The sequence below is a fragment of the Bubalus kerabau genome, chromosome 18, assembly GCF_029407905.1.
Source record: "Bubalus kerabau isolate K-KA32 ecotype Philippines breed swamp buffalo chromosome 18, PCC_UOA_SB_1v2, whole genome shotgun sequence".
NCBI lineage: Eukaryota > Metazoa > Chordata > Mammalia > Artiodactyla > Bovidae > Bubalus > Bubalus kerabau.
Window position 1 is genome coordinate 9,645,582 of NC_073641.1, and position 26,205 is coordinate 9,671,786.

The 26,205-nt window shown below is 39.7% G+C and overlaps 1 protein-coding gene across 7 annotated transcripts in view; it reads right to left on the bottom strand.

Annotated features, from left to right (window-relative positions):
* The window catches only part of ARHGEF28 (Rho guanine nucleotide exchange factor 28), a 346,823-nt gene that overhangs the window by 95,767 nt on the left and 224,851 nt on the right, over positions 1-26,205 (bottom strand). For all 7 annotated transcript variants that reach the window (XM_055554799.1, XM_055554792.1, XM_055554797.1 and 4 more), the window contains exons 10-13: positions 15,555-15,676; positions 10,233-10,510; positions 7,134-7,341; positions 3,885-3,996 (exon numbers count right to left, since the gene is read on the bottom strand). In XM_055554799.1, the coding sequence (XP_055410774.1) occupies positions 3,885-3,996; positions 7,134-7,341; positions 10,233-10,510; positions 15,555-15,676 (720 nt within the window). The remainder of the gene's footprint in view (positions 1-3,884; positions 3,997-7,133; positions 7,342-10,232; positions 10,511-15,554; positions 15,677-26,205) is intronic.

Here is a 26,205-nt window from a genome sequence, read left to right on the forward strand (position 1 = left end):
AGAAAAGTCTTGCAAGCCAGCCTAAGGGAGAGTCCGTTTTAATATACCTGTAATGCCTTCACAGAGCAGTCAGTTTGGAGATGTGCTTTGCAGCTTACGGGAAGGGGAGAGTCCCTCCCCCAGTGGGCTTGGGGGTGGGAGAGTAGAAAGAGGAGATTCCTGCAAACAGCTTAGCACCAGCTTGTTTGCCCAGCTGGAGTATCTACTACAGGAATGGAGCAGAGACACAGACATACACAGTGAGAGAGACTGAAGGAGGGGCGGCCGCTGTGGAGCGCAACATTCACACAGCAGGGACAGGCCCTTCACTGTCAGAGTCCGGGAGAGTGAAGAGGCACAGCGAGGTTGCAAAGGGAAATGGGCCAGATGGACATGGAGGAAAACTAAGAAAAACATGTCCTCTGAAATGTGGAATTTCAATGCTGAACCCAAGACTATCTTGTAGGTAGTAGAAAACCCACTGTGAAGAATCTGAAGACTTTTATTTTCTTCCCATTAAATATTCTGCAAATTATGTCATGGGCAGAAAGCATTATTCTTATTGTACACAGACTGAGATGTCAGGAGAATAAGCCATTTAGCCAAGATAATCAAGCTAATAAAGTAACAGAATCAGACTCAGGCAACTGGACAAAGTCTAACAGGATTCCATCCATCAGAGCACAACAATGTTCAAAAGTACATTCACTTCACTCCTCAAATTCTTACATGTAGAGCACTGGGATGCTGTAATTGTCATTTCAACATTGAGAATATTCCTTTTTATCTAAACCCATGAACTACCAAAAGGAATTATAGTGAATTTTGTTTCATGTATAAAGCATTAAATAATAAAGTTGCCACCATTCTACTCTGGACTCAAAAAAACAGAACCAAAAAAAAAAAAAGCATGAGAAATTATCATAAGTAACCCTTTGGAAATGATAAGGAAGACAAAACATTACAAATAAGTATAAAAAAGACCAAAAGCCCATCCTATCTTTGTGTATCTATATTATAGCTCCTGCACAGGAGTTTTCCACTGAGGAAAAGGAAACTTGGACTCTGCTCAAATAGAAAAAAATTTAGAGCTACTCAAAACTCACTGATTGAGGATTTATAAGAACACAAATGTCAATTTACCTCTGATTAAGCAGACTGAACAATGAAACATTAGAACACACCTTTGAAGCAGCCAAGCTTTCATACATGTGCTGTGATCATACACATGTGATCACACTCACACACAGTTAAAATTATTTCTTTTTCCTTAAGGGTTAATTTACTCTTCGCAGTCCTATGATTTTGACTGACCTAAATGTTATCAACCCAAATGTTTGCTACCATAGGAGAATATCCATTGGAATCTTTGTACATTTAGTGTGTAACCTCAACCTAAATTGCCTGTTTGTAATTCTTACCTCTGGAGAGTATCAAACTTCATTCAACTGTCCTATTTTTAAATATACTGTCTAAAGACAAGCTTTTATTCACAGAAAAAAAAACAGGGAATTAATTTCAGTTTCTTATTCTTTCTAATTCAAATGCAAAGATTTAAGGAATGTATGTAAAGCAAAAATACCCTTCCTTATTCATTAAAGAACTCATAAATCAGGGCTCTTTCCCTTACAAACTTCAATTTTTTCTCTCAGTCATCTGAGATTTCAAACATCATAACTTTCAGAATTTTACAATCAGAGATACTAGAGACAAAATGCCAAAGGTACCATTTTGCACACTGCACAGAAAACTTAAGTGTTCTCCAAATAGTTATAGCACAAAGTTAATTCGCCATCTCTAAGACTATTACTGAAAGGTATCCAAGCTGCCATTAAAAGGAATCCCAACCTAAGCTAAGGTCAGGGGGACCTGGAGATCCTAGAAAGACTTATGGTATTAAAAAAAAAAAAATCCAGGGCAAATTCAATCCATCGTCTACTCCTGTCCCCTCAAGGTAGTTGTATCCTTGTTTTTCTTAGTCCTTTCTCTCCATCTTTTCATTCTAAAAATCAAAACTGACATTTGTATCAGTGTTGTTTTCTCTTCTTCCAAAAAGACATCCCAGGAAGAAAAAGGAAAAAAAAATGCCTGCAGCACTTGTTTTGTATTTTATGCATTTTGTCTAGTATATTCATTCAGCAAATATTGACTGAAGCCATTCATGAGTCATTGTTTTAGAATGGCAAGTCCAAGCACAAAGATTATGCTTTCGATATTGCTCCACATAGCATTAAAATGCAAAATAATGGCAATGTAACAAAGCAAGAATAAGAAAAAAGGAGTAAAATATGTTCTATTTTAAATATTCCAAATATTGAGAATACTTAAGCACATCTCTTGCTTTCTGAGTCCTCTAAGACTCTTAAGGATAGATAATGGACCAAAAAAAGGCATTATCTGATATACTGACAAAAAATTTGTAATAATACTATATACTACAGACTGACATTAATACTTCTCAATAACACCTTTAAATGTAATTATTACATAATACACTATGAACAGAAAGTATTAAATAATCACACTCCAGAATTAAGCTAACAATTGGGATAGTAGCTAAGAGAGACTACAAGGGCAGCTCTGAGTTGCCCACAACTATTCTACTTATTTATCTGAATTCACTTTTGAAAATTCATCAAGCTACATGCTTATAATATGCACTTTTTTCTATAGGTATCAGTTCAGTTCAGTTCAGTTGCTCAGTCATGGCCGACTTTTTGCAACCCCATGGACTGCAGCACGCCAGGCCTCTCTATCACCAGCTCCCAGAGCTTGCTCAAACTCATGTCCATGGAGTCAGTGATGCCATCCAACCATCTCATCCTCTGTCGTCCCCTTCTCCTCCCACCTTCAATCTTTCCCAGCATCAGGGTCTTATCCAATGACTCAGTTCTTCACATCAGGTGACCAAAGTATTGGAGTTTCAGCTTCAGGATCAGTCTTTCCAATGAATATTAAGCACTGATTTCCTTTAGGATTGACTAGTTTGATCTCCTTGCAGTCCAAGGGACTCTCAAGAGTCTTCTCCAACACCACAGTTCAAAAGCATCAATTCTCTGTGCTGCTAAGTCACTTCAGTCATGTCCGACTCTTTGTGACCCCATAGACGGCAGCCCACCAGGCTCCCCCGTCCCTGGGATTCTCCAGGCAAGAACACTGGAGTGGGTTGCCATTTCCTTCTCCAATGCATGAAAGTGAAAGGTGAAAGGGAAGTCACTCAGTCGTGTCCGACTCTTCGTGACCCCATGGAATGCAGCCTACCAGGCTCCTCCGTCCATGGGATTTGCCAGACAAGAGTACTGGAGTGGGGTTCCATTGCCTTCTCCAACAATTCTCTGTAGGTATGCTGTATTCTAATTAAAATTTGATTGTATAAAAGTTTATCTATAATTGTTTACATGGGCCACAAAAAATACTGTTTGAGATATACCTATTTGTGTTTCAAGTATGTTCTGTTATTTTAACTTGCTAAAGTTCCTTATTAGATAAAGAAATGAAGATAATCCATTTTGCAATGCTTTGCCTCTGGGGAGTTGGGTTATTTCAGCACTAATTTACTTAAATAAAATTCTCTAAAGTTCTCACCTAGAATAAATTCTAGTTTACACTGCCCTTGAGGAAAACATTTTATTAAAAAAAAATAAGGCCCTTGAGGAAAACATTTTATTAAAAAAAAAATAAGGCAGCAGAGAGGTGTGTACATATTTGTGATTTCATCAAAATAAAATTTATGCTTTATGTGATATCCAGTGAGCTGAGGGTTTTGCTAAGTTTAGAAAACTCAATAGTGAAAATGAAATTTAGAATACTTGCCTGCTCCTCTTGTATGTTTTATGCACTTTTACTAATTGAAAATCCACTCTGGAAAAGAATGCTTTCACAGCCAAATGGTAAATAATGCTTACCTTCAACTGAATTACACACTGTGAAATCACGGATCAATCGAGTTTTTCCTAAAGAAATTTTGGGTGATGAGCAGGAATATGAACGTGAACGGATTCCAGAAAACAATGATTCCTAAAAGAAATCATAACAAAGCTTTTTAAAAAATTCTATGGAAGATTTGAAAGTATGCACTCATCATCAACGTTACTAAATCAGGACCTTTACAAAAAGGATTCAACTTGAATATTTCTGATGTAATCTTCTTAATGATTTGTTTCTGTTTGTCTCTCACTCACAACTCTAAAACATGCTATTGTTTTTTGAATGCTCAAGTAAACTTGAGCTCCAGGAATAGTTCCTATATACTTTATACAAGTATATAGGATATACTTAGGATACAAGTATAACATTCTAACCATGTTTGTTAAAAGTGAAAAATTAAGTCACATGATTTTCTCTGCATATTCAACAAGTCTGACTTTTTTTTGACCTGAGTTGTCATTTATTTTTATAATTTTAAACTGTAGCCTTTAAGCAAAATTCCGTATGAACTGAGATCTATATACATAACAATTATTAGAAGGTAAAGAAACAGTCACCTAAAATTATGTTCTTAAAAGTTCCTAATGGCTATTTCCTGAGGGCATCCCTGGTAGCTCATATGGCAAAGAATCTGCCTACAATTCAGGAAACCAGGGTTTGATCCCTGGGTTGGGAAGATCCCCTGGAGAAGAGAATGGCTGCCCACTCCAGTATTCTTGCCTGGAGAATTCCACAGACAGAGGAGCCTGGTGGGCTACAGTCCATGAGATCACAGAGTTGGGCATGACTGAGTGACTAACACACAAAGGCTATTTGTAATATTAGCTGCAGCCTCCAAAAAAGAATGCATCAGAGCATTATACAAATCCTTCTAGTCTTTGCTCATCTTTCAACAGATCTTCCATCCAGTACTTCCTGGGATTTTGTTTGAATTATCACTGGTTTATATAGTTTAACTTTATCCCTTTAAGTGACCTGCTGTTTTCTTCCTGTTTGCCCGACCACCTATTATTTCTATCATTATATTGGCAACATATGTGAAAGTGTAAGAAGGCAAGATAATAAAAACATGTTTTTCTTACATGTTCTAGAAATCTTACATGAATGTGCAACAGAATGTCACTAAAGCCATTTATGGCACCCAAACCCATCCAACAGAGGCCATGTGGACTTAGGACTGATGCCCACCTCCCATTAAGATACCACTTAAGGTTAGAGGTAAAAGAAAATGCTGCAAAATGTGTTACTAAAATAAGGCATCAGCAACAGACCTTTAGAAGCACTATTTTCTTTTGTTCTCCATAAGTAAAAGCACATGGTTGCCTTAGGCTCGTGCTTTAGTTGAAGAGCCTGGAGGAAAGTTGAAAATAGAAGCCTGACCTTGCTTTGAATGGCCTTGGCCATGGCACCATGACTTTCTTATTTGGAAAGACCCAGTGGGCCTGGCAGTCCAAAAGGCCAACCTAAGTTATCCCCTAACAGTGAGTTGGTCACAAAGGGCCCTAGCCAAGTACCATCCTCTGCACTGAAGTCATGCATGGTAATCTTTTTTCCTAACAATAGCAATTTGAAAATTATCCAGAATTCCTTGGCAAAAAGTTATACAGGGTAATTACAAAGGCAAGGCAAGCCATAATTTATAGGACAGATTCTTCTTAAAAGTGAACAGTATAGAACTATTTCACAGAGAATTACTTTTCTTTCTAAGTAATGATGAGTTTTTCATGCTGCTGCTGCTGCTAAGTCGCGGCAGTCGTGTCCGACTCTGTGCGACCCCATAGACGGCAGCCCACCAGGCTCCCCCGGCCCTGGGATTCTCCAGGCAAGAACACTGGAGTGGGTTGCCATTCCTTCTCCAATGCATGACAGGGAAAAGTGAAAGTGAAGTCGCTCAATCGTGTCCGACCCTTAGCATGGACTGCAGCCCACCAGGCTCCTCCATCCATGGGATTTTCCAGGCAACAGTCCTGGAGTGGGGTGCCATTGCCTTCTCTGTAGTTTTTCATAGTTCCATTCAAATTACAAGTCTGAGAACTAGCTACATGAATAACCATATCTAATTTTTATTATCCAAAAATATCACATGATCTTTAGTTTCAGAAGATGACGACAGCTCTACCGACCTCAGAGCTGAGGGTACAGGATTCAGGCTCCAGGGTCAGAAGGCCTGGATCTGACTCCTGACTCTATCACCGAGCTTTGGGCAATGTGGACGTCTGTAGAGGGTTCAGGCTCTAGGGTCAGAAGGCCTGGATCTGAGTCCTGACTCTATCACCGAGCTTTGGGCAATGTGGACGTCTGTAGAGGGTTCAGGCTCTAGGGTCAGAAGGCCTCGATCTGAGTCCTGACTCTATCACCGAGCTTTGGGCAATGTGGATGTCTAATCTCTGCAGAACTTTAACAGATCAAAAATTAAAATAAAAATACCACTTTATATCCTAGGTGAGTTATGAGAAAATTATGTGTTTTGTACATATATGAGGTATGTTTTGCATATTGAAGAGCATACTGTAAAAATAAATCATAATCATAACCACCATATGTTTGAGATGAGATGTTAAAGCACAGCACGTATCGTTTTATAGTGTTTTACTCAAACACGTTGCATTTACATTAGTAAACTCAATTTAAAAAGAAAACAAGTGGACAATAGAAATAAAACAGAAAACATAGGTCCAAACAGAAAAGGGCTTCCCTGTAAGACTGGAAAAGTTTAGTCATTTCAAGAAACCACAATGAAATGAAACTCCAATGTGAAAAAAGACACAAAAGCTGTCTCCTGTGGAAAAACTAACAGAGTCTATGGTATTCCAGATGAGTTCATGCAGCTCAACAAATGTTACCTGTGCCTTGGCAATATTATTTACCTCATCACCAGCACCAAGTAAAATTTTATGTGTGCAAAACAAGCTTGATCATTGAAACATACTACCAGCCTTTCTCCCATTGCTTAAGGGATGATGGCAGAAAACACTATAAAATGGTAACATTCTCCAAAAACATGAAAGATGGGGAGTCATGAAAACAAATCAGCCACTGTAGGTAAGGACTATACACATTAGAATGTGAGAGAGTGAAAAGACAGACTCATGAAGTTCATAGGTCTTCAATTAAAAAAACATTCACACATGTTACCATAAACATAATTTGCCTTTCAGAGATGAGAAGATTTAGACAACATACTTTCCAGGCTTTTAATCAAATCAAATGAATACTAATAAGAATACCTTCAGCTGCAGGCTACTTGATAAAGAAAATGATTCCGTCCTGGAGATATTAAAATCTGGTTCAGTGTTGGTCTCAAAAGAGTCCAATTCATCCCCGCTAGCAGTGCCAGTTCTCGAGGAACTCTGACACGCAGGAGTGTAGCAATTGTGTGACTGCTCCGAATGGCCCTCTCCTTCACTGTCAGCATCCAGGGCATCAAGGCTGGAACTGCAGCAAAAAGCAAACAGCTAAGTCATCAACTAAGACAGCCACGGCTCTCTACCTCCCTGATTTCAGACTCTCTATTGGTGTCAGCTACAAGGGGCTCTCATTCACTACCTAACAAAATTCATACTTAAGTGATTTCTATCATTTTGTCCTCTCCCCTCATCCTGAATAGATCTTCTTAAACAAGATTTTATGGTTCCCCGAATGAACATTTCAACCTAGCAAAAGTCATTTCAAATTAGTACTATCTTCATTATTTCTGTTTTGTAAATATAATTATTGGCCTTCCCTGGTGGCTCAGCTGGTAAAGAATCTGCCTGCAGTGCAGGAGATCTGGGTTTGAATATTACAAGGCCCAAATAGTTACCTTTCCAAAAAAAAAAAAAAAACACAGACAAAACAGGGCCACTGAGCTGTTTAGTGGAGAGGGGGCAGGCTCTGGGCAATTTACATGTGAAAAATGCAGCATGGCTTTCTTTCCTTTGCCCCTGGACAAGTCAGGAGGGCGGAAGCACACTAAGACGAGGAGAGGTGTGAAGATCTCATTCCAGAGCTGGTGACAAGAAATGGGTCAGGCATGAGTCAAGTGAGGTTCCAAACATGTCCTGTTCAATTATCAATTTTAGAGATTTAAAAAAATGATTCCTATGACGACTCCACGTCAGAAGCAGGTGGTGATGCTGCTAACCTACTGCTTTTCTTTCCTCGTTTAACTTTGATAACCATAAAATTAAAAGGCAAGAATTTGACCTTGCACCTTTCCAGCTCCTTCCATTCCATCTACATTTTAAACCACTCAAGCTTTGAGGCTGAGAACTTCCATAGGCATGTTAATATATAATGTACTCTTTAAATGTAGTTTTTCTTTGACTGTTATACTTCTGGAGCTAAAATTTTAATAACAACACAATAAATCATCTTGATTTTGAAATAGAGAGAACCAGAAACAGACTTCAAATTTGGTTATTTTCCTTGTCTCTTATATCAAAGCAGAGCCCAAAATGTCCCATCAGTTTAATTTGCAGCCATGACCACACAAGCATCTTTAAAACTATAATTCACACAATAAAAATCTAGAGAAGATCTTTTATTATCTATCCACTAGACATCACTCTTGGTACCGTTACCTCTTAAAGGTTTCTAACCTCCAGCTGCTGTTTATCAGCGCAACCCAGGGATCAGCACCCAGTGACTGCTGCTTACCCTTCCTTTCACTCCTTTCTGATTAAGTTTCTGTCAAATATTCATTCAGGTACGTATTTATATATACTCATATGTGTGTTCATTTTATTGTTATTTTGATTCATAATCTTATGTGTAAAACTGGACATATAATCAGAGGTCCAAGGCTCAACTTGAAACAAACATTGCCCACACCATTGTTTTATTCGTTCCCTACAATGCCCACTCAATGTAACAATTATCTTAAATTTGGGCATTTTTCTCTTCTTCATTCTCATTTGTCACTCTCATGAAGAATCCTCTTTGTTCTCACTACCTAAGGAAAGTAATGCGTGCTTAGTCACTCAGTTGTGTCCAACTCTGCAACCCTATGGATTGTAGCCAACCAGGCTCCTCTCCAGGGGATCTTCCCAACCCAGGGCTCGAACCCAGGTCTCCCACATTGCAGGCAGATTCTTTACCATCTGAGCCACCCGGGAAGCCCTAGGATAAAATGAAATCAGTAAAAATGGGCCTATTCCCTAAAGAAAATAGACTAAAGGATGAATGGATAAGAAGTGAAGACAAAGACACAGGGTCTCACACACATGCACACACACATAGAAATATGTACGATCATACACAATAAAACGATTGTTCTAAGGACATTTTTACATATACAAGAAATTATATGTAAGGTAACTATAAGTTACAGAGGATAAAAATAAAACAAACACCTCAATTTGCTGCTCCTTGATGACCTAGATGGGTAGGATGGTGGGGAAGTGGAGGGAGGTCCAAGAGGGAGGGGATGTGTGTACACATAACTGATTCACGTTGTTGTACAGCAGAAACTAACAACATTGCAGAAACAATTATACACCAATAAAAAATTTAAAATAAAATAAACACCCATCAACCCACTCAACTTGAAACAAACATTGGCCACACTGTTGTTTTATCCTTTCCCTACAATGCCCACTCAATGTAACAAGTATCTTAAATTTGGGGATTTTTATCCTCTTCATTCTCATTTGTTTTTCCTTATTGCTTAAGCACATTATACATGCCCTACAGTAACAGATTGTTTTTGCATTTTATAAATGTGAGATCTAACTGAAGTATTTTGTGGCTCCTTTTTTGTTCTACTTCATGTTTCTAAGTTGCACGTGATTACGCAAGTAGACGTAGTCATAGTTAATTCACTTTTACTACCGTACAGTATCCCATTATGTAACTATAGTGTAATTTATCTTTTCATCCCCTACCATTTGGGTTATTTCCTACTGCAATAAATAGTCTTATGCATGTCTTTTAGGACACAGAAGTAACACTACTGGGTCATAATATATATGCACATCCAACTTTACAAGAAAATGCCAAAATATTTTCCAAAGTTATTATACAACTTTCACTCATATCAACTGTATATAGGAGTTTCTATCATATGCATTTTCACCAAAATATGGTATTATTACACTTTATAAAATTTTTGCATATCTAGTAAGTATTAAATGGTATCTCATTGTGGTTTTCTTTTATTATATTTTTGTCAGCTTTCTTATGTATCTTACTTTCAAGTCATGAAATATAAGAACCTAAATGGAGGCAAATTTTGATGTAGAAATAAAAATGGTGGGGGCAATAACAATAAGAAAATAGAATTTTCCAAGTCCAGCTACAAAGTTCTTTGATTTTCTACACCTTCTCTCTAGAATGTAGTACTTTACCTTCTTTTCTTTAGACGACTTTGCTCCTTTTCAAATCCATGAAGACCAAAAGAAAGATTCAAATTGGAAGCGTATGAACTAGACGGTATGAAAGACGCTTGGGCTTCCGTGTGTGGCGTCACTTCCGGGTTCTTCTTTGGTGGGTATGCGCCAGCACTGATTTCAGTAGGAAGGACGGGTTTGCTGCTCTCAGGCCCCAGAGAAGAATCCACAGATTCAAGACAGGCATTTGCAGGGATTTCCTCTATATTAATATAGTTAATGTCCAAATCACCAACCTGGTAGTTGAAAGAAAAATATTTGCTGAGAAAAAGCAGGAAAGATTGGCTGAGCAAAGAATACAGTTTTCACAATTTAAAGACCCTCCAACTTATTTATCTTTTCTGTTTTCTTTTGTTCTTGTTTTTCTTTATGTAAGCAAAGGAATTCTTACATGATATATTTTTGTTTACTTCCTGCTCTCCCATAATTCACAAAAGGAAGACGACCAAGTGTTTTATAAACTGTATTACAAAACCAGAAACTGACTATGATTTTAACATTTTATGAACCACTGACTCAAAATGAGGAGAAATGTTTTAAATACTTGAGACAAAAACTAAAGAGTGGGCATTTCAGCTTACAAAATAGTTTATAGGAACCTGGGAAACCAAGTTATTGGCAGTCACATAAATCTGAGTCTCCCAAACAAAAAGATCAAATAAAGCTACATAAGATGTATGGGTTTAGCATAACTAGAAGACAAAAAATACCCCAAACTTTAAATTACCTGTAAATTCTAAACAAGAGAGTACCAGAAAAACATCAATTTTTGCTTTATTGACTATGCCAAAGCTTTTGACTGTGTGGATCACAATAAACTGTGGAAAATTCTTCAAGAGATGGGAATACCAGACCACCTGACCTGCCTCTTGAAAAACCTGTATACAGGTCAGGAAGCAACAGTTAGAACTGGACATGGAACAGCAGACTGGTTCCAAATAGGAAAAGCAGTACGTCAAGGCTGAATATTGTCATCCTGCTTATTTAACTTATATGCAGAGTACATCATGAGAAACGCTGGGCTGGAGGAAGCACAAGCTGGAATCAAGATTGCCAGGAGAAATATCAATAACCTCAGATATGCAGATGACACCACCCTTATGGCAGAAAGTGAAGAGGAGCTAAAGAGTCTCTTGATGAAAGTGAAAGAAGAGAGTGAAAAAGTTGGCTTAAAGCTCAACATTCAGAAAAGAAAGATCATGGCATCTGGTCCCATCACTTCATGGGAAATAGATAGGGAAACAGTGGAAACAATGGCTGACTTTATTTTTCTGGGCTCCAAAATCACTGAGGATGGTAATTGCAGCCATGAAATTAAAAAGATGTTTGCTCCTTGGAAGAAAAGTTATGACCAACCTAGATAGCATATTCAAAAGCAGAGACATTACTTTGCCAACAAAGGTCCATCTAGTCAAGGCTATGGTTTTTCCAGTGGTCATGTATGGATGTGAGAGTTGGACTATAAAGAAAGCTGAGTGCCGAAGAATTGATGCTTTTGAACTGTGGTGTTGGGAGAAGACTCTTGAGAGTCCCTTGGACTGCAAGGAGATCCAACCAGTCCATTCTAAAGGAGATCAGTCCTGGGTGTTCATTCGAGGGACTGATGCTGAAGCTAAAACTCCAATACTTTGGCCACCTGATGCAGAGAGCTGACTCATTTGAAAAGACCCTGATGCTGGGAAACATTGAGGACAGGAGGAGAAGGGGACAACAGAGGATGAGATGCTTGGATGGCATCATTGACACAATGGACATGGTTTTGGGTGGACTCTGGGAGTTGGTGATGGACAGGGAGACCTGGCATACTGTGGTTCATGGGGTGCAAAGAGTCAGACATGACTGAGCGACTGAACTGAACTGAAATACTAAACATGAAATCTCAGCCAGCAACCTGTCATACTCTTGCCATGAGACTTTGCGGTAGGGTAAGGGCAGTCTGGAAAAATCTGCATGGGAGGGAGTCAGCAGAGAGCCAAAGACTGATCTAAAATCTGCATCAGGAAGAAAAAGTACCACCTCCACTGGATGGTGTGAAAAAAACAGTCCCAGTTGGGGATCTCCCTGGTGATTCAGCAGTTATGACTCCGATACAGGGGAACACAGGTTCGATCCCCGATCAGGAAGCTAAGGTCCCACACGCTGCTAAGCCCACGCCCTGCAACTACAGGACCCACGTCACAACCAGAGACTGTGCGCCACAATGGGAGCTCTCACATGACCCAACTAAGACCCAAGGCAGACAAATAAATAATCTTTTTTTTTTTTTAAGTCCCAGTGGATCAAAACACTTGCCCTAAGCAAGTGCTCAAAATTCTCCAAGCCAGGCTTCAGCAATACGTGAACCGTGAATTTCCAGATGTTCAAGCTGGTTTTAGAAAAGGCAGAGGAACCAGAGATCAAATTGCCAACATCCGCTGGATCATCAAAAAAGCAAGCGAGTTCCAGAAAAACATCTATTTCTGCTTTATTGACTATGCCAAAGCCTTCGACTGTGTGGATCACAATAAACTGTGGAAAATTCTGAAAGAGATGGGAATACCAGACCACCTGACCTGCCTCTTGAGAAACCTGTATGCAGGTCAGGAAGCAACAGTTAGAACTGGACATGGAACAACAGACTGGTTCCAAATACGAAAAGGAGTTCGTCAAGGCTGTATATTGTCACCCTGCTTATTTAACTTATATGCAGAGTACATCATGAACTCCGGGAGTTGGTGATGGACAGAGAGTCCTGGTGTGCTGCGATTCATGGGGTCGCAAAGAGTCGGACACGACTGAGTAACTGAACTGAACTGAACTGAACTGAAGGAAGTACTGGTGATCTGAAGTGGTGGTCATCAAAAGGCATCACTTCTGAGCGAGAAAACAGTAAAAACAAAGAGAGCAGCTCCAAAAACAACCTGGAATATATTCTTCAAAATTATTGTAAAAGACAAACACTAAGGAACTGTCCCAGATTAAAGAAGACTAAAAGAGACACAACTAAATGCAAGACATGCTATTTAATTTTCTTTTGCTACAAAGAACATTACTGGAACAATTGGCTAAAATTGAATAATGTCTGTAAATGGCTAATAGTGTGTCGATGATGATTTCCTGATTTTGGTAACTATATGGCTTAAGTAAGAGAATATCCATGCTTTTAGGAAAATATACTATGAAAGACTGAGGAGTAAAAGGGCATCATATTTTCAATTTACTCTCAAACAAGTTAATATTTGTATACATATCTTAAGCATTTACAAGTACACATATACAAATACATACTCAGAATAATGAAGTAAAATATGGTAAAATTTGGAGATTTTTTTTATTAAGAGTATACAAGAATTCTTTGTACTGAATTATACAGGCTTGAAATAATGTCCAAATAAATTTTTTTCAAAGTAGTTTATATGATAATTTTCAAAGTAGTTTATATCACATGAGCTTCCTCATCAGGTAGCTTGATAACCTTGAAAATTCATAGGAAACAGTACGTAAATAAGCTAGCCGCCTTTTCAGGTTTCCGTGCCAGATTGAGGGAGATGAAGAAAATTAGATTCTTTCCAGATATTGCTAGAAACTATTTTCAGTATGCAGAACCTGGACTCCTTATGTTGTCCTTGCTATTCAAATGGACATAGGAACAGTAAAACAAATGATGTAATTATACTACAAACTATACCACACCGATATAAGAAACTCTGTGACTTGTAGCCAGATTTTGATTTTTGTTTCACTGCACAAATTCAGCAATCTTCTACTTCATTTCAGCTTACCAATCAGGCTGTTTGAGTTCTCTCTGGACGTACGTTTCACATTATTAAAGCAAAACTTCTCTCAAAGTACTTTCAAACAGAAGTTATATCCTATCCTCAATTTGGCTTCGAAAGTTTTCCATTTTTAATGTATCTCACAACATACAAAGACACAGTTTGCCCCCACAAATGTTGAGTCAAGTACAATTTTAGCTTCTGGAGGTAAATGGAAGAACTGCAATATTCACTGGGGAACAGAATGAAAAAATAATGACAAATGTATTTAAACACTGAGAAAATGTGGCAACAGAATAAAAAGATTAAAATCGGAATGTTGCTAGAGCACAGTAAGTCCAATCACCTTGCATCTTAAAAGAATGTCCCCAGAACTCCTACTCTGTCCTAAACTCTGTGTTTCATTCTAGACTTCTATAACTAGGGCTGACATTCGGCTGCTTTACACCAAAAGAAATACACTCGTTATTGAGAGCTGATGTCCATTCTGATTTTTTGGTTTTTCTGTCATTTTGAATATCACTCCAATCTATCCCATTTATACTATGCACTTAATGTAACAATTTCTCATAACCAAAGGAAAGAGACATTCAACCAATGGGCAGAAATTAGCATCCACTAGACAGAAAAAAAAAAGTTTACATCATAAAAAATATCTATGAGTAATAGATACAATACGGTACAATATATGTATACTAACAACAACAACCCAAAAAGAACAAAATAGATCACTGTTCAATGAGCATATACAAAATGCCTCTTATGTGGAGATCAGGTTTTAAAACCAGGAAATAAGGCAGAAATTATGTGCTATCAAAATTACTCTTGAGAATCCCTTAAACCTCCCAAAAATTAGGGCATGCAGAAATTTTCAGATCTATAACTATAATTTTAAAAATATTAAAATGTGAGGATCACCAAGCTACAGGAAAGAACAAAGAATAAATCCCAAAGTAGATACACATCCAAGCCATCTGTCTCTACGAGTTTTAACTCACAAATCTCTATCAGGGAATGGGTAGAGAATTCTAAAGGGTTCCAGCCTCCCTGCAACATCTCACCATTCTGTTTTAATATTAAAGCTCTATATCCTAATCACACACTAATAGGTGTGTTGTGAGGATTAAGCAAGTAATTTATGTGACAGTCTCACATGGGGCTGGCATCAAGCTCTCGCTCATTAGTGTCTGCTGGACTTGAATACAAATATTACATAATCAGGTCAGAGAAGAAACTGGCCTCCCAAATGTCATTTCCTATTTTGGCCCCATGGATAAGTTCCCACATTCTTCTTGCCGGTGTCCTAAGACCCCGCCCATGGTGCTTCTCGGTGGAGGGTAAGGTGTGCTGGGTTCCCAAGGAAGGACCTACGTCAAGAGATCGTATGATGAGATTCCACAGCAACATCACCTGGCTGCTCTTAGGCTGGAATTTTCTGAGGATACAACAATGCACAATGGAATTCTGAGATGCGCACATTTTTAAAAGAGGACAGATCCCCCTAGCGACAGCACTCATACCTCACCTGATCTATCACCACGCAGTTAGCGTAGACGTCATCACCACCGTTCAGCATGTCAGAGAGCTGGCCAGCAGCAAGAAATGTTGGGGGGTGCTTGGATTTTTTGAGGGCATCAAAGGAACGATCTAGATAAAAAATGAAAACAGGGCAAATAAATAGAAGGAATTTATTTTACAGTTGAGCTTTACTGTCTTAACCAAACCACAAGAAAAAAATCCAGATGGCATTTCGCTGTCTTCACATAACAAGATTAGCAATGCAAGCGTTTTCTCTTCTACATCCAAACCCTCTGTTAGCTAGAACATTTGTAAAGAATGAATCATTTCAGATAAAGAAATATGTGCCCTTTCAAGTACTATTTTTCCAACCATGAAAGATTTTTGTAAGAATCAACTGGGGTTTTGGTCTTCAATTCTTAACACTAAACTAAAACTCATTTCACTTTATAGCACAGAAGCATTAGTGATCATACTCGAAGCCTCAGATTCCACTGAAGTAGTCAGGCTCCAGACCTTTTCCGAAAGGACCCTGGATAGGACACAGTCTAGCCGTTCATTGCCTGCTGAATATGTATAATCTCATACAGAGAGAGTTTTGTTTCTATGTTTACTACAGAAATGTTTTCGCTTGCTTCCCATGTTCTCAGGTTTGTTCCAGGCAGTCAAAGTTGCTCAAAGTTGAGTCGCAGAGAGTTGAGATGTTACTGTATTTGTGAGGAATATAAAAAGAATGAAAGTTGCTCAGTCGTGTCTGACTGTTTGTGACCCCATGGACTATACAGTCCATGGAATTCTCCAGGCCAGAATACTGAAGTGGGTAGCCCTTCTGTTCTCCAGGGAAGGAGACCCAGGGATCAAACTGGGGTTTCCTGCATTTCAGGTGGATTCTTTACCAACTGAGCTATTAGGGGAGCCCTATATGAGGAAGATAAAGTTGAAGATAATAAAACATTGTCAAGTCAGAATGCCTCATTTTTTGTGACTCTGGCTAACTTACTTGATCTCCAAAAACATTTACAAAGTATCCTCGTCCATAAAGAAACAGATAATTACAGTGCTTTCTTCATAGTGTGGTTATAAGGATTAAATGAGTTCAGACATGAGAAGCACTTAACACATGCCTGGCACTTAGCAATTGCTCAATAAATATTGTCACTGTTATATTTGATGTTTTGTTATTATTAATGGTGATTTTACCATGTTCAATGTGAGGTACAAGGTTATTAATACTAATCACAGTGTATTATCCTAACAGTAGATTCTTAACACCTGTAAATTACTTTAATAAGTTACAGCCACAGCAAATTTCATCCTCACTGACATCCCAGTAAGGTTTCTTGAGCAGGTGCAAAAGGGTTAGTGCTGCCTCTGCTCCATCAGAAGCGGCCTAATCCTACCACCCGTCTTATTTATGTCATGACTTAAATCCAGGTAAGCCCATGGGAATGAGTTGAGAAATGAAAAAACATTAATAACTGTTGCACTAATGTACCAGAAGTTAAAAAAAAAAAAAAAAACAACTGTATTCTTCATGGAAAATCCTGGACAACAATATAAAATTCAAATATAAATATGTATGAGCCAAATGGCCCTGGGCTCAGATTCTACATCTAAGTATACCTCTTCCCTACAGAACAGTGAAGTGAAATTTAATTAAGCTTCTTGAGGAAATATACAATGTAAAAGCAAAACTTCATGTCTACAGTGTCTTGTTTTATCAAATTATTTAAATAGATGCAATATAACATACAAAACCCATAAATACTTCTTAAGTATAATTTTTATGATCAATTACTATACATTTTCGTGCTAATTACAAAAATAAATAAATAAATAAATAAAAGCATGTTCTAAAGGGTATAAATCAAGAATCTGACAAATCTCAATGTGTTCTGAAGAAAATACTTGCTCATTTATCAGTTTCCAGAATGTCTGAAAAACAATCATAAATAACATGACCCTCTGAGCTGTAATTAATCCAGCTTAACTGCTCTACAATGTCTTAAGTTCACAGACTATAGAATAGCTGGCTGGGGAGTCTGGTCATGCCCCTTTTTAAATATTTTGATCATGGCTAAATTAAGACAACATTACACTCAACTAAACAGTTGCAAACAATCGATGGATTTTCTATCTTAAAAACACAGAACCAAATGAAATATTCCCCCAAATTGTCTGGCGCCAGTGAATGCATTGCCATTTAGCCAATATCCAAGTTCTTAATTACCAAGAGAGCAAGTCCTATGTTCAAAACTGACCCTCACATCTCAAGGATGCGCAGGACCAAGAACTACTTCCATTTTCATGTACACAGGTATAAAGTCACTTGGAATGTTTCTTCCACAAACACATCTACCTGGCCCAATACAGCAGATCAGAATGTACACAGAGGTAATACACAGCAGTAAAATAAACTTTAAGATAGCAGAGCTACTTGGACCAAGTTGGTGTATAATTTGTTTTCCACATGATTAATTTGATCAGTATTTTAGAAAATGATGTAATTTGTTTACAAAGACAGATCTATAATCTCTTATCTGTGATTCTGAAATCTAGAACTCTCTGAAAATCAAAACTGTTTTTCTTAAGTTTGGTTCAAAACCATTTTTCGTGACCCGAGCTGAAGCACATGGGGTCATGTATTTATCTGTATTTATCCCACTGTACATTCATATATTTTCTTGCAGAAATACTGTAGTGCTTGATGACGGCACTGCCTCAGTATCTCCTAAGCCAGTCACATCATATATAACAGCTCCCTGCCAAGAAGGCCTCAACATTTTGAATTCCAAAACAAATACAGAAGAGACCGTAGATCTCTATACAATTAACCATAGCAGAGATTGCTGTTCTTTAGTCACCAAGTCCTGTCTGTCTCTTTTGTGACCCCATGGACTATAGCCCACCAGGCTCCTCTGTCCATGGGATTTCCCAGGCAAGAATGCTAGAGTGGGTTGCCATTTCCTTTTCCAGGACATCTTCCCAACCCAGGAATCAAACCCACATCTCCTGCATTGGCAGGTGGATTCTTTACCACTGAGCCACCAGGGAAGCCCTTAGCAGATATCTGACCAATATTTCCCATAATTTTGCCATTCCTCTATGAAATTCACTGTTTTGCCATGTCTACATATCACCTATATTATATACTCTAGTTCTTGTTTTTAGATTAGCTCCTCATTTTCCTTTGAATAAAACTAATTTTCATAGAAAAACCTTCTCCTCACTATAAACAGAAAGCCAGTATTTCCTGTCAAAAGTAGAAGAGAATGACACATACTAAAACAAGGAAACACAGAACAATGAAACTACATTCTGACCAAACACAGTTGCCTATCAAAGTTGGGGATCTTCAGAGCCTGCTCTCTGTCATAAAGGGAGATCCTGAAAGATTTCAGTTCAGTTCAGTCACTCAGTCGTGTCCGACTCTTTGTAACCCCATGAATCGCAGCACGCCAGGCCTCTCTGTCCATCACCAACTCCTGGAGTTCATTCAGACTCACGTCCATCGATCAGTGATGCCATCCAGCCATCTCATCCTCTGTCATCTCCTTCTCCTCCTGCCCCCAATCCCTCCCAGCATCAGAGTCTTTTCCAATGAGTCAGCTCTTCGCATGAGGTGGCCAAAGTACTGGAGTTTCAGCTTTAGCATCATTCCTTCCAAAGAAATCCCAGGGCTGATCTCCTTCAGAATGGACTGGTTGGATCTCCTTGCAGTCCAAGGGACTCTCAAGAGCCTTCTCCAACACCACAGTTCAAAAGCATCAATTCTTCAGCGCTCAGCTTTCTTCACATTCCAACTCACACATCCATACATGACTACTGGGAAGACCATAGCCTTGACTAGATGGACCTTTGCTGGCAAAGTAATGTCTCTGCTTTTGAATATGCTATCTAGGCTGGTCATAACTTTTCTTCCAAGGAGTAAGAGTCTTTTAATGTCATGGCTGCAGTCACCATCTGCAGTGATTTTGGAGCCCAGAAAAATAAAGTCTGACACTGTTTCCACTGTTTTCCCATCTATTTCCCATGAAGTGATGGGACCGGATGCCATGATCTTCGTTTTCTGAATGTTGAGTTTTAAGCCAACTTTTTCACTCTCCTCTTTCACCTTCATCAAGAAGCTTTTTAGTTCCTCTTCACTTTCTGCCATAAGGGTGGTGTCATCTGCATATCTGAGGTGATTGATATTTCTCCCAGCAATCTTGATTCCAGCCTGTGTTTCTTCCAGTCCAGCGTTTCTCATGATGTACTCTGAATAGAAGTTAAATAAGCAGGGTGACAATATACAGCCTTGACGAACTCCTGTTCCTATTTGGAACCAGTCTGTTGTTCCATGTCCAGTTCTAACTGTTGCTTCCTGACCTGCATACACATTTCTCAACAGGCAGGTCAGGTGGTCTGGTATTCCCATCTCTTTCAGAATTTTCCACAGTTTATTGTGATCCACACAGTCAAAGGCTTTGGCATAGTCAATAAAGCAGAAATAGATGTTTTTCTGGAACTCTCTTGCTTTTTTGATGATCCAGCGGATGTTGGCAATTTGATCTCTGGTTCCTCTGCCTTTTCTAAAACCAGCTTGAACATCAGGAAGTTCACGGTTCACATATTGCTGAAGCCTGGCTTGGAGAATTTTGAGCATTACTTTACTAGCCTGTGAGATGAGTGCAATTGTGCGGTAGTTTGAGCATTCTTTGGCATTGCCTTTCTTTGGGATTGGAATGAAAACTGACCTTTTCCAGTCCTGTGGCCACTGCTGAGTTTTCCAAATTTGCTGGCATATTGAGTGCAGCACTTTCACAGCATCATCTTTCAGGATTTGGAATAGCTCAACTGGAATTCCATCACCTCCACTAGCTTTGTTCGTAGTGATGCTTCCTAAGGCCCACTTGACTTCACATTCCAGGATGTCTGGCTCTAGATGAGTGATCATACCATCGTGATTATCTTGTTGTGAAGATCTTTTTTGTACAGTTCTTCTGTATATTCTTGCCACCTCTTCTTAATATCTTCTGCTTCTGTTAGGTCCATACCATTTCTGTCCTTTATCGAGCCCAGCTTTGCATGAAATGTTCCCTTGGTATCTCTAATTTTCTTGAAGAGATCTCTAGTCTTTCCCATTCTGTTGTTTTCCTCTATTTCTTTGCATTGATCACTGAAGAAGGTTTTCTTATCTCTTCTTGCTATTCTTTGGAACTCTGCATTCAGATGCTTATATCTTTCCTTTTCTCCTTTGCTTTTTGCTTCTCTTCCTTTCACAGCTATTTGTAAGGCCTCCCCAGACAGCCATTTTGCTTTTCTGCATTTCTTTTCCATGGGGATGGTCTTGATCCCTGTCTCCTGTACAATGTCACGAACCTCCATCCATAGTTCATCAGGCACTCTATCTATCAGATCTAGGCCCTTAAATCTATTCTCACTTCCACTGTATAGTCATAAGGGATTTGATTTAGGTCATACCTGAATGGTCTAGTGGTTTTCCCTACTTTCTTCAATTTCAGTCTGAATTTGGTAATAAGGAGTTCATGATCTGAGCCACAGTCAGCTCCCGGTCTTGTTTTTGTTGACTGTATAGAGCTTCTCCATCTTTGGCTGCAAAGAATAGAATCAATCTGATTTTGGTGTTGACCATCTGGTGATGTCCATGTGTAGAGTCTTCTCTTGTGTTGTTGGAAGAGGGTGTTTGCTATGACCAGTCATTTTCTTGGCAAAACTCTATTAGTCTTTGCCCTGCTTCATTCCGTATTCCAAGGCCAAATTTGCCTGTTATTCCAGGTGTTTCTTGACTTCCTACCTTTGCATTCCAGTCCCCTATAATGAAAAGGACATCTTTTTTGGGTGTTAGTTCTAAAAGGTCTTGTAGGTCTTCATAGATCCGTTCAACTTCAGCTTCTTCAGCATTACTGGTTGGGGCATAGACTTGGATTACTGTGATATTGAATGGTTTGCCTTGGAAATGAACAGAGATCATTCTGTCATTTTTGAGATTGCATCTAAGTACTGCATTCTGGACTCTTGTTGACCGTGATGGCTACTCCATTTCTTCTGAGGGATTCCTGCCCACAGGAGTAGATATAATGGTCATCTGAGTTAAAATCACCCATTCCAGTCCATTTGAGTTCTCTGATTCCTAGAATGTCGACGTTCACTCTTGCCATCTCTTGTTTGACCACTTCCAATTTGCCTTGATTCATGGACCTGACATTCCAGGTTCCTATGCAATATTGCTCTTTACAGCATCGAACCTTGCTTCTATCACCAGTCACATCCACAGCTGGGTATTGTTTTTGCTTTGGCTCCATCCCTTCATTCTTTCTGGAGTTATTTCTCCATTCATCTCCAGTAGCATATTGGGCACCTACTGACCTGGGGAGTTCCTCTTTCAGTATCCTATCATTTTGCCTTTTCATACTGTTCATGGGAACAGTATGAAAGATTTGGGAGATGTTAAAAGGGCAATGGTGCCAACTGACTTCCTCCTTGAATCAGACAGTTAAAAGAAAACGGAATAGGAAATACCTGCCTTACTATGTACTCAGAGTCATCTAGTGTTAGGCTGGGACACCATATCAAAGATCAACAGTGGCCAGAGGATTTACCCTACACTTTGGACAACTGGCCTAGACCATGTCTTCATCCTGTCACTTAGGAAATGATAGTAAGCCTTGTTGAGGGAGGGCACGGCTATACAAAATCTTAAAATAGTAGCAAGAAAGGAAAATCTCCTCTCTCCATCTGTCATCCAAAACCTGCCATGTAGATTTTCTGGGTCAGACACTGCAACTATTTATAAAACTGGTCCCCAAATCCTTTGCAGTATAACTCCCTGAAGTATCCATAGCCTCCACTTGCCAAGATATATCAAAAGATAACAGGACCTAGAAGTGAATACAGACTAATAACCCAAAAGAGGACACAGACTTACTAGACTTCCACTCTTTTATTAACTTCAATACCAGTCACTACAAATAAGGAGCTGCAGACCAGCAGAAATAAGATTTATTGTGGAAAGAAAAGAGTCTTATACAGTATCTTCAAATAAACATCAGTTACATACATTCATATTAAAGTGATTAATGCTCTATTGCTAGTTTCAGTTCAAAGAAAAACCTACAACGGTTTCATAAAAAAAAAATCTTATCAAGATTTTCAAGATATATGATTTCATTACTTCCATATGTAACCACTTCAGTAGTGAATTAAGGGAAAAATTATTGCTCCCCCTGCAAAAAAAAATATAACCTTCAGGTCTTTCTTCAATGAACATACAGAAATAATTTACAATAAAAAAATCAGCTCTTTGTCCTAAATGAATGCTGTTTTGTAAACAGTTTTTCTTAGCAAAAAAATTAATTGTAGAGTTTTGCTGATAGTATTAATTTTTAGTATTTGGTAAACTCATATTTCAGAGATGGTTTAAAAGTAACAAAAACTCAATTCCCATCCAATAGCTGCCAATTGTAAATGAGTAAAGACCAGTGCACTGCAGTCATTAAGAACAAGGGTCTTGGAATGCTTGGATTCAAAGTCCTACTCCACCATCTATTAGCTGTTTGACTTTGGGCAAGTTACTTAACCTCTTCATACCTCCACTACCTGATCTATAAAATAGGGATGATAATACATCTCTCTCATCGAATTGCTGTATGTATTAAATAGTTCAAAATTTAAGTGATTAGAACACAATCTGAAACAAAGGATTTTAACCTGACACAAACTAATGCTTGCTATTATTAGAAAAGTAAACGAGGTTATATAATTTTAATTCTCTCATGGAGTTTTGAGAGTCCCTTGGACTGCAAGGAGATCCAACCAGTCCATTCTAAAGGAGATCAGTCCTGGGCGTTCTTTGGAAGGAATGATGCTAAAGCTGAAACTCCAGTACTTTGGCCACCTCATGCCAACAGTTGACTCATTGGAAAAGAGTCTGATGCTGGGAGGGATTGGGGGCAGGAGGAAAACGGGATGACAGAGGATGAGACAGCTGGATGGCATCACCAACTCGATGGACGTGAGTTTGAGTGAACTCCGGGAGTTGGTGATGGACAGGGAGGCCTGGCGTGCTGCGATTCATGGGGTCGCAAAGAGTCGGACACGACTGAGTGACTGAACTGAACTGAACTGAACTGATGTAGTTTTGCTTCTTAAAAAATACAATTTCAACTTTGGTTATAACTTGACACATATAAAACCAATCCAAGGCAACTGGAATGCACAAAACATTCTGTTTACTACATGAAGAGCTCCTAAAATGTTTTAACTCTTATTTCCAGATTCAGCTCACATTAAAAAACTTTGCCGAGTTCATCCTGAACACAGTAACCAAAACAACAAACCCAACCTGCCCATAAAATTTACCTCCAACAATTTAAGGATGAGATCTTACGAAATGGGAGAGATTATAAGAGCAGGACGAACAAAGCATCCAGTCAGGCAATCAGAGACAGCGTTTCTCAAGAACAAAGGGAAGATTTCAGAAACTACGATGTTCTAACATGATGAAGTGGACTCGGGCCAGGTTCTCCCTGCAGAATGCCTGGAGGATAAACAGTAACTCCAAGGGGATCTCCAGCTCGCTCTGCCCCGCACCCGCCTGCCCTTTATTCTCCCTGCTCTGTAATGTGATCTGTGGGACGTCTCCCTGCAGCAGAAGTTTTCAGCAGCACTCCTCACTATACTGGACGCGCTAGCGAGGTGACGCACAAGAGAGGACCGGAAAGGCATTCACCTGGAGCGGGAAGGGGAATCGGGCAGATAGCGAGGCCGGAAAGGCGGGGGCATGCCTGTTCTCTGACACCGAACCTGTCCCCACCGTGGCAGGAAACAGTTAAGAGCGTTGACCGGTCTACAGCCTCTGCAACCTGACTTCTAATGAAATCCAACTCTCCCTCAAGAAGCCAAGGGCCTAGGAGGCAGTAAGGGAAAGCGTGGCCTATTTGCCTGGTTACGTAAGAGCCCCACACCCAGACATAAACAAGCCTGACTAGGGCAGCTCCTGCAAACCTGCGGCTGACCTGGGTTGACTCACTCTGGGTACCAAGCTCTCGCTGCTAAACGCAGAACAGGGCCTCTTAGTTCACCTCTCCTGTGTGCATGTGTGCTTCTCTCTTTCACTCACTCATTCATTCAGTTTTGTTTTAGACCTAGAAGCTTATGAACACAGCAAAAGAGTTTATTGAGAATGACTAACCATCACAAAAAAAAAAGCGGGTAAAACTGACTTTTAAGGTCAGTGCCCAGCACTGCACCTAACCCATGCCCTCCCCGTTACAGAATCTGGAGGTCAGCTCTCCTGTGACCTACAGCAGCCTCTGGTGCAGATGACTGCCTTTTTGTCCCCTTCTCTCTCTCTCTCTCTCTCCCACGCCTTTCCTTCTTAGTCTCCCTCATCTTCTAGATTTGGCAAGTTGCAGTGCTGCAGGGCCAATCCTCAAACCTCTTTTCTTTCTCTCTGCACTCATTCTCCAGGTCCTCTGACAGTACGGCATCACGTACCACGATAAGATGACAACTCCCAAATTTTCACCCCCATCCCAGCTCTGTCTCCTTGGTATTGCCACTGAGTTGTACAGCAGCCATGTCAAACACAACAGGTGTGAAACACAACTCACCGTTTTCCCTCCTACACCGACTCCTCCCAGGAGACAGCAACTCTTGCACTGTTCTCTTTCACAACCTGTAGACCCAGAACCTGACCTTTCCTCATCACTCCACTGCTACCCAGGGCATCACTGCCACCTTCTTGTCAAGACTATCACAAGGCATCATCTCCGCACTGGCCACCTTCCATCCGCTTCTCTGTCCTTCACAGCAGAGGCAATGCACTTCTTTCACAGACGAAATCAAATCATGCTCTGCCTCCGCAGAATTTTCCAGTGGCTTCCCACCTCATTCTGAGTTAGAGCCAAACTTTACCACAACCTACAGAGTCTCACCAAACTGGCCTGGGGCCCCATTCCCATGCTGAGGGTGGGGAGGCTCCCACACACTCAAGCGATTCTTGGACACAAGCTGACTGTCCTACAGCTCAACTCAACTCTGACACTGCCTACCCAAAGACAGCATCAGCTTCCAAAAGCTGAGGGTTCAATCCTACAAACTGCCACCCTGATAAATTTCAGACGCCAATTGCAAGCTCAGGTTGTTACCTGTACTTCTGATCAACTGGCTATAAATCCAAAGTTCCCATAATTTCTTCCCGGGGCTTGATCAACTTGCTAGAGTGACTCATGGTCCTCAAATACACATTTTACTTACCAGATCACCAGCTTATCATAAAAGGATATAACGCAGGAGTAGCCAGAGGGAAGGGATATACAGGGCAAGATATAGGGAAGGGGTATGGCGCTTCTGCGTCCTCTCCTATCAGGCCAGTCACCCGATACTTCCATATGTTCACCAACTGACACTCCCCAAACCCTTCTGGGGTTTTGTGGAGGCTTCACTAAACAGACATGATTGATTAAATCTCTGACCATTGTTGATTGAACTCAATCTTCAGCCCCCATCCTTAGATCCAAAGTCATCTCATCAAACACAAAAAAAGCACCTGTATCATTCTCAGCACTTGGAACCTTCCAAGGGTTTTAGCTGCTCTGTGACCCCCCACACACAAAAAAAGCAGCTAAAGACCAAATATTATTTTCTATTATAAA